This window comes from Alosa pseudoharengus, unplaced genomic scaffold (assembly GCF_046254945.1).
Source record: "Alosa pseudoharengus isolate Yale_2024_CS ecotype anadromous, Long Island Sound unplaced genomic scaffold, YU_APseudo_1.1 YU_APseudo_1.1_scf_2, whole genome shotgun sequence".
NCBI classification, from domain to species: Eukaryota; Metazoa; Chordata; class Actinopteri; order Clupeiformes; family Clupeidae; genus Alosa; species Alosa pseudoharengus.
In genome coordinates this window covers 30,469,876-30,480,658 of record NW_027468663.1, presented here as the reverse complement: position 1 = coordinate 30,480,658, position 10,783 = coordinate 30,469,876, and the positions used below count along the sequence as shown (strand labels likewise).

The following is a 10,783-nucleotide window of genomic DNA, read 5'->3' as shown; positions in this document are numbered from 1 at the left end:
CTTTACTGCCATTTCCTCTAATGATATGAAGAACAATAAAAATTGTGTGTTTTCATGCTATCTAATTTGAAATGGTAGCCTATGTTTTGAATAAAAAATGGAAAAAATGGCTTTTGTATTTAATGTAGTAAAATCTAATGTAATAATATGGTAGTTATAACTTTTTTTATAATATTCATTTCTCAATAATGTTTAATAATTTACAAGTGATTTTCAAATGTTCGGACTTAATTAGTCTGATGTTCCTGACTAACTCATTTAGTGCAGACTTCAACATGTTTTAACTTGTTAATTGTTAAGAAAAAAATATGACTAAATCTTGTGGGATTCGAATTTATTCTGTATAAATAAGAAAATGTACATGACTTTGACATTTCTTAACATTTTATGACTTAACATGGCAACATGTCTTCACCAAAATGTTCAGTTGTAATTGAGTTGATTTAGACTTTGACCAGGCTGCACTTGTGCATCAAAGCCTGCTAAAATTTTAGTGTCATTCTGTCAGTTTTGTGTTAAATGCTAGTGCAGTTTTTTTATCCCCATGTTTACTTTCACTTAGGCTTAAATGTAGGATTTGTATTTTCTATGTATATTTTTGTGATTCTGTGTATTTATTATTGATGTTTTCATGTGTAGTGGCATCGTGTGTATTTAACAAAATCAAGAGACTACACTGTTTCATCTTTTTTCAACACTGAAATGTTTCAACCATTAAAGGAATCTATTTTGTATTCTGTTATGCTGCTGAGCAGCCATTTTGTTCAGTATAGTAATTCCACACATAATTTCAAATGTGTTCATTAATAAATGATGATGCTCTAACAAAAATGTGTCTTTTTTTAAATTCAACTGAATTCACTTGCACTCTAGTAGGCTATGAAATCAGTGGCGCTCGTGCGCAAACCCTGCGCATCTCTGACGTCGAGTTGTCAGCAGTGTTGTCAGCTGCTCTGTGAAGGCGGTGCAGCAGGATCCAGGAACAAGAAGGAATTGTCGAAGTGAAGCTTTATAAGCCATGAAATCATTTTAATCAATGAATTTCACTGAGTTTTTGAAATAGGAGGATACACCCTGTGTTGGTGAGCATACAGCGACGACTTTACATGTACTAGTTTGTGATCGGTTGTCACTTGTTATGGACTGTACGTTATAAGTTACACTCGCTAGCAAAACGTTAGCTTATGCTATCTAATGTCGATGGGGATTTTTACCACACGGCGGACATGGGAAATTGTCTATTTGCCTTTAAGCAATCTGCTAAAGACGCTTTACATCTTCAATTTTCAGTTCTCAAAAAGAGCTGTGTTGTGGGGTGTAACGTTATCGTAAGGTTAACGTTAGCTTGTTATGCTACTTAGCTGGCGATGCTAACTGTCTAGCTTACTGTAAACGTTCAGCAGTGATGGCCAAGCAAAGGGGCGGCTAACTCTTGTCGATCATGTTTTGGTTGATACCAGCATTTAATGTTTAGCTTCCAGGGTCCCCGCATTGATATGCAGCTAATCTGATCACATCTGCTTGCTACCAAGAGAGGTTGGAGTCGGCTGTTATTCGTGACAATTGTTGAAATGCACCGTAATACATCGATGAATGGTTAACTTGGCAAAACGCATAAACTCGGTCCTATATCGAGAAAACATTCGTCAGACAATCCAGACAGTCCCAACTGTAGATTGTGAAATTCCGTCAGGGTTAATCAACTGTTGTTGCCACACCAGAGCGCGTCCTAGCCATGGAAGAAACTAACCGAGAAGCCGTGGCCACGGCCGTGCAGAGAGTTGCAGGGATGCTGCAGCGGGCAGATCAGCTGGACAAGGTCGAGCAGTACCGACGTAGAGAAGCCCGCAAGAAAGCATCCGTAGAGGCCCGTCTGAAGGTAAATAAAATTCAACCTGCTCTGCACACAGACCGGTGTCTTGTCCTGTATATCTGCACTTGATAGCGTGGTGTGCTCTCTCTTAATATGCTTGCCAATAGGTTCTCTTCTGGATGTATAAAACACTTAAAACTATTCCCCAGGCTGCCATTCAGTCCCAGTTGGATGGCGTCCGTACTGGACTACTGCAGCTTCACAATGCTCTGTGCGACGTGAAAGACATCCAGAACTCCCTAGCAGATGTCAGTAAGGACTGGAGGCAGAGCATAAACACCATAGAGAACCTAAAGGATGTGAAGGATGCAGTGGTACAGCACAGCCAACTGGCCTCTGCTGTAGAGAACCTGAAGAATATTTTCTCAGGTAAGCACGATTGCCAGTTGTGAAGTTATAGCACGGTAACATTGACTTCTATATAAGCTTGTTTGCTATGTTGTCAAAATCACTTCTCACCTCACAAGCCTGTGCAATTACTGCAAGGATGTCCATGCTGTCATACTATGTAATAATTTATGTGTACCCCTCTTTGCCAACATACACAAACATTACTTCCTGTGATTGTGCATACCTCATCCAGAAAGGCAAGACAATATTGGAGCACTACAGCTCTTTGATGGCATAGGGTAACAACTACTGATTTTTACTAGTTTATGTTTTTCATAAATAGTTGATGTACCAGTACAGTTTCATCTTTAGCTGGTTATCCATGGCAGCCCTGTTGTTTTAAGCTGTAAGCTGTACACAACTTACATATCACTGTAGAACAGGTCAAGTTCTTCCATAGGGATGTCTAACCTGTTAGGCCTTTAGCTGTTTTGTTCACAACTAGTTGACTGCTCCCTGCCGCTCTTACAGGTGACTTTGATAGTCGACTAATTGACTTGTTGATGAAACCCCAATTAAGAAGATAACCTTGTTGTTATATTGGTGCTCATGCATATATGATCCCATCCCTGCAGTTCCAGAGATTGTGCAGGACACCCAGGACCTGATCGAGCAGGGGGAATTGCTCCAGGCCCACCGCAAGCTGATGGACCTGGAGCGCTCGCGTGACGACCTGATGTACGAGCAGTACCGCATGGACAGCCGCAACACGCACGACATGGAGCTGATCCGCCGCTACTTCGGCCAGGTGCAGTCGCTGTCCGACGAGCTGGCCAAGCAGCTGTGGATGGTGCTGCAGCGAGCCATGGTGACGGTGCGCCGTGACCCCACCATGCTGGTATCGGTGGTGCGCATCATTGAGCGCGAGAAGATCATCGACAACCGCATGCTGGACCGGCAGAAGCAGACCACCTTCATCCCGCCAGGCCGGCCCAAGAGGTGGAAGGAGCGCATGTTCGAGGTCAGAGCCCACTATTTTTTTGATTTCATTTCACGGTAGTATAACTCTCCAGCCATCCACCCTGCACTTATGTCTTGTCAGTGCATTATAGCATCAATGGCCATTTGCTTGGCTGATATTACAAGCAAACTGTGTCTCCGATAGGAGTTGAAGGAGACGGTGAGTAGACGCATCGAGGGCACGCAGTCTGAGACGCGCGACTCGGACAAGATGTGGCTGGTGCGTCAGCTGGAGCTCACGCGCAAGTACGTGCTGGACGACCTGATAGTGGTGAGCAACCTGATGGTGCAGTGCTTCCCGCCGCACTACAACACCTTCACCAGCTTCTTCCACAACTACCACGACGCCGTGGCCGCCAACGTGCGCGAGCTGGCTGCTGGCGACCTCGAGGCTAACGAGATCGTCTCGCTCCTCACCTGGGTCCTCAACACCTATAGCAGGTGAGATGAGAGGGGTATAAAGGGTGGCTGGGATTTGGGTAATTGACTGTATGCCACGGAGGGCTCTCCCAAATTTCCGCTGGAGCGTCAGCTGGGTTGTAACAGCATCTTTTATGCTCTTTTGTGTTCACTCGGACATTGACAATCTTGTTTATGCCCAACAGGGCGACTCTTTATTCAACTGAACACATAAATGCATAAATCCTTCACCATATTAACGTGCTCATTGACTAGGTGCAACACCCAACCAGGTCTGTGTAAACAGGTAGCCTACACTAAAGGCGTTTTTTTATATAGAAATCATGCAATATTCACAGGGAGAAGAGACGTCTTTATGGCACATTATTTGTCTAAAAGAGGCGACAAATTAAAACAACATAGCCACTACAACACAGCTGAAGCTCCATTGAAAATTTGAGCTGGTTGAGAGCCTTCCGTGGCATATAGACGATTGGACAGTGAAGGTCATGTTTGGATTTTATTCTGTCTCAACGTCAAACAAATTATTACTAGACTTTGCTAGAGTTTGCACTGTAAAAGACTTATTTATCCTTTTGATGAGTTTAATAATCATTACACCTGTACCAGCTGTGAGAGGAGGTTGCAAAGGGTGGGGTTTGGATTTTCTAGGAAAGTAAAGGTCACCTGTTTTGAGGGAAATACAATTATTACTACACTGTTACAACTGCACTGTAAGAAACTGTACAAATGTATTTATGTATTAACTAATGTGTAATGAATATTTTGCCAGTGGTCTCCATGCCTGCACCAGTAACTTCATGGCTACTCCTGAGCACTAATAAAAGGCCATGCTTGCACCAGTAACTTCGTGGCTACTCCTGAGCACTAATAAAAGGCCATGCTTGCATGCAAGGCCGTGCTACTCTGATCTGTCATGAGGGACATTTCCATTGTCTCCTCTTTCATTGCAACAGACTTTCCAAGCACAGTGAAGAGCAATTAACTCAATATTTAAAGCGGAGCTGCCCTGTGGCACGATAGGAGGGGAGAAGTAGGGAGGGGAGTGTTTAGGGGTTTAGCTAGCAGTGCTGGTGTGCTGCTACTGGTGTGCTGCTACTCCAGCCAGTGCATACAGTATACTGCAGAAACAGCACAGCACATTGCGTGCACAGCCAGAACTGTGGAGAGGGATCGAGAGAGGAGAGAGGTTGATGCACACAGATCAACACACACAAAAAGAGAAACAGATATAAACACGAATGTGCTACACTGCAACACACACACACACACACACACGCACACACAAAATCAGGGGGTATAATCAGCAAAGCATACTTCATATTCAGGAGTACAGTATACAGTTTCACATTGTATTGTGAGGGGGAGTCGTTCATGTTCACAAGTCGTAAGAATGTAAAAATGTATTTCCTCGTGTGTGTGTGTGCGCGCAGTGTGGACATGATGGGCCACCCTGAGCTGAAGGAGTGTGATGTAACTCAGTTGGAACCTCTGCTCACCCAGGACGTGATTGATGAACTCCTCAGCAAATACATCCAGACCTTTACCGTGAGTACATAGGACCCACTACTCCCTTCAGAATTAGGAACATTCACTGTTAGGCAGATGTGGATCTTCCTATATCTGTGTGATCTGCATCAATCACTTGGTAACACGCACTACTTGCAACAGTGACTTTTAATGTTTTAAATAGGCTGGTAAACATCACATATGCTTCCTGTCATAAGGATGTAAGAAACGAAAAAAGGGAAATTGGAATAAGAAACTTCATTTGTAATTAACATGGGCGTGCAGTTTGCTTGTGAAGTGCAGGAAATAGGCGTGCAGTTTGCTTGTGAAGTGCAGGAAATAGGCGTGCAGTTTGGTTTGACGAGCAGCTGCCGAACATAGCCATATTGGTCTCTCCTGCTATTTTGATGAGACAAACCCAAATACAAATGTGCCCAATTAAAAAGGTTATTGCAATTGTATAGGGCTAAACTTTAATACTATACTGTGCACTACTCATTCATATGAGCTGACGACGTGTCCCTTTCTCTCCACCTTCCTCAGTCCAACATCACTGGCTGGCTGCGTAAGGCCCTGGAGACCGATAAGAAGGACTGGCTGAAGGAGTCGGAGCCCGAGGCTGACCAGGACGGCTACTATCAGACCACACTCCCTGCCATCGTCTTCCAGGTGGGACAGCCGCACTGATTTCAGTCAAGCACAAGGACTCTCTCATAGTGTTTATATAAAGGATAACTTAATAGCTTTTATTTTACATTTATGAATTAGGCAGATGTTTTTATCCAAAGCAACTGGCGACTCAGGAACGCCAACCGAACTACAGTGCTACAAGCTATATAGATATACACATATTGCATATGTACTGTATATATTTAGCATTGAGTTATTCTTAGAAGCTTGAACAGTCTTTGCCTCTGGTCCTCCCTCTCCCTCTCTCTATCCAGATGTTTGAGCAGAATCTGCAGGTTGCTGCCCAGGTCGATGATACGTTCAAAGAGAAGGTTTTGGATCAGTGTTTGAAACAGATGTGCTCTTTTCTAAACAGGTGAGAGATACAACCCATTTCACTACCTGTTCTTTTACATTAGTCTTTACATGTGCAATATTTTGGTCATTTTAGCATAATAATAACTGTTCAAAATTATCAGATATAAATGTTGTACAAACTCATATTGGCTTCCATTGAGGTGAAATCCACTTTTTTTTTTTTCTCACTGGAGTTTGGATGAGTGGCGTGTGGAGTGTTTTTATTGTAAATGAATAGGCTATGAGGACTTGCCTGTCCCTGCCACAGATAAGCCCGTTTAATGCTCCCTCATCCTCGTGCCCCCAGGCCTCAGCCTGTTGGCACCTTCTCAGTGTTCAAAAACATGCCATCAAACTTGTCACTGATGGTTTTCATTTCATTACTCTGGAGAGCAGCTGTAATAGTCAGTACAATCAGAGGGTTGAAGTGAAGGATCTTTGGTACAATGTGATAGCTCCTCCTAGTGTTTTATACAGGCAGAGATAAGGACATCCATACTGCATACGAGACATTACATACAAATACTAATATTGAAAATACTAAATTATAATACTAGTATATAATACTAGTATATAATACTAATGTGAAGTCCTCTGTCCTAGATAAATTTATAGTAAATAATTCACATACTTTTATTTTCACTTTTATAGGTACAAAGAAGAGGCGATCAACTACAAAGAGGAGCACTTGAAAGATCGCCAGCTTCCACAGAACTATGTCCAGTACATGATTGCCATCATCAACAACTGCCAAACGTTCAAGTGAGTGTCAGCAATGAAATCTATGTACTGGCTTGGCCTTTGTTCTATTCTGCATCAGTTCCATTTAGTAATTTTGAAGATCACTTCACATACTTCTAATAGATACAGTAATACAGTACACTTCGTTGTTTGGTCAGTAGGTTTGGATAGAGCAGAAGCTTCTGCTAATGGAGTAATGGCATTGTAAAGTGGATGTGATCTGCCTCTCCTTAGGGAGTCCATTAACAGTCTGAAGAATAAGTACTCCAAGTCTCCCGTGGCCAGCCAGTATGACGAGCCCATCGAGAGGACCCTCAATGAGGTGGCCAGAGAGGGTTGCCAGTTCCTGCTGGATGAGGTCTTCCTAGACTTAGAGGTGGGAGCCATCGCTAGTTCTGCTTTAATCACCTCTGGGGATTAGTGTTTGGAGCAGCATCAAGGAGTAGGGCTGCATTAATTAATCGATTAATTTATTAGTTGTCAACTATTAGTCAGCAACTATTTTTTTTTACCAGTTGAGAAGTTTGATCAATTCAGAAGTCAAGATTAATCACCAACTATTTTGGTAATTGAGACGTTTCACAAAAACAAAGCATTTGAGGACGTCGTCTTGGGCTTTGGGCAACACTGGTCAACATTTTTTTAACTATTCACCATTTTCCAAAGAACTAATTGATTCATTGAAAAAAATAATCAACAGATTGATTCATCATAAAAACAATCGTCCGTTGCAGCCGTAGAGTTTTTCTTAAACTAACAAGCTTAAAGTTGCAAAACTTTAGCAAACATCAGGGGCATCACAGTCCGCACTGATTAAAAACTTGCTAGCATGCTAACTAGTCTGGCTTGGAGATACAGTAGCTTTTGGCTGTCTAAAAACATTTTCGCTTTAACCAACCCTCTCAACAATGAAGGGAGATTTATGTGTGTTGTGGTATATGAGGCATTCTTAAAGCATATATTTTAGCCACTACGTCAGAGAACAAAAAGAAAAAGTAGTGGGTCCAAGTTAATTACCAAACTGTTTTTAGTTCCATAAGATGATTGTCATAGGCTTTAACAAACAGCCATAACGTTGTACTGTTTTTAACAGCATCATCTGTATGAGCTGCTTACCAGGAAATGGTTGACTGGTTCCCATGCAGTAGACACCATCTGTGTCACGGTGGAGGACTACTTCTGTGACTTTGCCAAGATCAAGAAGCCTTATAATCAGGTGCTTAACTATTTTTCTGGGCAATCACGGTTATCTTTAAGAGCGGCAAATTATTGATTCCCATGCTGACCTGTGTGCGTGTGTGTGTGTGTGTGTGTGTGTGTGTGTGTGTGTGTGTGTGTGTCCACGCTGACGTTTCAGGAGATGACCAGCGAGGCGCACCGGCGTGTGGTGGTGGAGTACATGAAAGCCGTCATGCAGAAGCGCATCAACTTCCGCAATCCTGAGGAGCGCAAGGAGGGCGCTGACCGCATGATCAAGGAGGCTGACCAGTTCAAAATGCTCTTCAGGAAACTCTCCGGCGTATGTACCACAGACACATACTGCTGTAGTGACCCGCTTACTGTACAACCCCTGTAGCAGATATTCATTGAACTTCTCTTCAAATGTTAATGCACTTTTTTATTATTTATTTCATGTATTTCATGTTTTAGGGATCCTCCAAATGTTCCCATCCAACTATGGCTAGTGTCTGTTTGTTTCTTCAGAATTAGAATGGTCACATGTAACTATTCTCCTAAGGGAATTGTGAATTACTGGATAAGTGGGATTGCGAGTCATATTTGTATTTCTTATTGTGAATTATACCAATGCATAATTTGAACCAGTTATGTTTCTGTAGTTAGTAGAGATGTGTGTTTTCTTTTTTTCTGTGTGGTGCAGACTGAGGAGGCAGACCGTCTGTGTGAGGCCATCTCTGCCATAGCGGAGGTGTTCAAGCTGAGCGACACCACCATGCTCTCTCTGGAAGTGTCCACGCTGGTCTCCAAATACCCTGATATCAGGTCAGTCATGCTTACCACACACACACACACACACACACACACACAAACACAAGTCACACACAACACACACACACATTATTAATATCACTCTGTTTGGACACTGTTTATATTTGCATGTTCTATTGCAGCCTCTTTAGATGTACTCTTTCTTCTGTAGTTATATAGTCTCTCAGTCTATTGTTGTCCTGACCCCGTGTGTCCACCCTGTGACTGCCCCTCTTCAGGGAGGATCACATAGTGGCCTTGCTGGCGGTGCGCGGGGACGCCAGTCGGGACACCAAGCAGAAGGTGATCGAGACCTTCAACCAGACCAGGCCCTCGAGCAGCATGGTCACCCAGCCCATCTTCAAGGACATCACCGTGCCATCCATGTCCATGACATCCATGACCTCCATGACTGTGCCTAAACTGCTGAAGTAGCTCAGTGGAGCCAGGCCAAGCGATCCAGTCTGGGGTGCTTCAGGAAGAAGGAACACCACCGTTCCTTTCATATGCACTTTGAGGGGAAAAAGGAGAGTTGTTGCCACAGATGCAGTCTGTTATTGGAGGGTAAAGCCCCATGCGCTGGAGGCTGCCTTGAACTATTTGTCAAAACGATCATGAATGATTACTTGACTTCTGGACTGAGAACACTAAATGCGCACCCCTAAAATGTTTCTTTTGCTCTTAGTTTCCTTGCTTTTTTTTAATCTTGGCAACCAATTGCTCACTCTTCTGATCTCTCACATGTGTAAGATAAACCGAAGCGATCGAAATTGTTTGTTTGTGTGTGTGTGTGTGTGTGTGTGTGTGTGTGTGTGTGTGTGTGTGTGTGTGTGTGTGTGTGTGTGTGTGTGTGTGTGTGTGTGTGTGTGTGTGTGTGTGTGTGTGTGTGTGTGTGTGTGTGTGTGTGTGTGTGTGTGTGTGTGTGTGTGTGTGTGTGTGTGAGTGTGAGATTCTCACTCATTGCTTTTGTCCATAAGTGTCTATTAAAAGTGATCTCTTTTGCCCTGATCTTCTGCTCCTTGCCTTTCATATCCCATATCATGACATAAACACATCTGCCATTCCAACTAAATGCACTTTGGTTATGTGATCTAGGCTGAGCCACCCAGCAAAGTGTAAGAAAAGCTTTTGCACACATTTGTTTATTATTCTTCCCATTAGTTAGGTACAGTAGGTAGTTTGATTGGTAGTGCTTGAGCACAGCCCCTTACTGCAGCTTCATTTGAACCCAAAGGACCATACAAGGTTGTCTAGATTGATGCATTTCCATAGGGTGTCTGCCCTGGGGTGTGAAGACCATAAACCTTATGTTAGTGTTGTACTGTTGTTTACTATGCATTTAGTTGATGCTCCTAGCCAGAGTGACTTACAGAGACCACTTACAGGGGCCATTCCCGTGGAGCAACTCAGGGTTAAGTGCCTTAGGGGCACAATGGTGGCAACTGGGAAGTCACAGTTAGACCACAAGAGTACTTATGATTAGCCTGAACTTTAGGATCCTCAGAGATTTAACTGTAGACCCATCAAGCCTCAATATGAAATGGCTGGCGTGACCATCTGAGGACACTGGTCATGCTGGTGACCAGCCTGCCAAGCTTGACATTGTTGGTGTAAGATGGTCATGCTGGTTTGCTAGAATGACCAACATAAGCTGGCATGGCCAGTTAAACTAGCAATGTAAGACCAGCAACACCAGCTAAAGTGACCAGCTTGAGGTGGTCCGACAAGCAAAATCAGATGAATTACTATCGAAAACTGGGTAAACCAGCTGAAAGTATGTTTATGCAAGAGTTTTGCTGGTCTAGCTGGTCAACCATCATAGGGTGGTCAAACAAGCTGGTCAGCCAGCAAACCACCTTAAGCTGATCAGGCTGGGGG

At 43.3% G+C, this 10,783-nt stretch overlaps 1 protein-coding gene across 1 annotated transcript; it reads left to right on the top strand.

The window, feature by feature from the left end:
• Positions 1–963: 963 nt before the first annotated feature.
• On the top strand, positions 964–9,913 carry exoc3 (exocyst complex component 3). The gene is made up of 14 exons (XM_076294465.1): positions 964–1,082; positions 1,722–1,879; positions 2,023–2,242; positions 2,839–3,224; positions 3,369–3,664; positions 5,077–5,191; positions 5,696–5,821; positions 6,097–6,197; positions 6,830–6,940; positions 7,154–7,295; positions 8,013–8,135; positions 8,277–8,438; positions 8,799–8,920; positions 9,145–9,913. Exons 2-14 carry the CDS (start codon positions 1,736–1,738, stop codon positions 9,338–9,340), a joined length of 2,244 nt encoding a protein of 747 aa, XP_076150580.1. The 5' UTR covers positions 964–1,082; positions 1,722–1,735; the 3' UTR covers positions 9,341–9,913.
• Positions 9,914–10,783: the final 870 nt, after the last annotated feature.

Bases quoted from the DNA above. Each gene is read 5' to 3' on its own strand.
- exoc3 (XM_076294465.1), top strand. From the start codon at position 1,736: ATGGAAGAAACTAACCGAGAAGCCGTGGCCACGGCCGTGCAGAGAGTT. The intron at 3,225-3,368 runs GTCAGAGCCCAC...TGTCTCCGATAG, and splicing joins GGAAGGAGCGCATGTTCGAG to GAGTTGAAGGAGACGGTGAG. The intron at 3,665-5,076 runs GTGAGATGAGAG...GTGTGCGCGCAG, and splicing joins GTCCTCAACACCTATAGCAG to TGTGGACATGATGGGCCACC.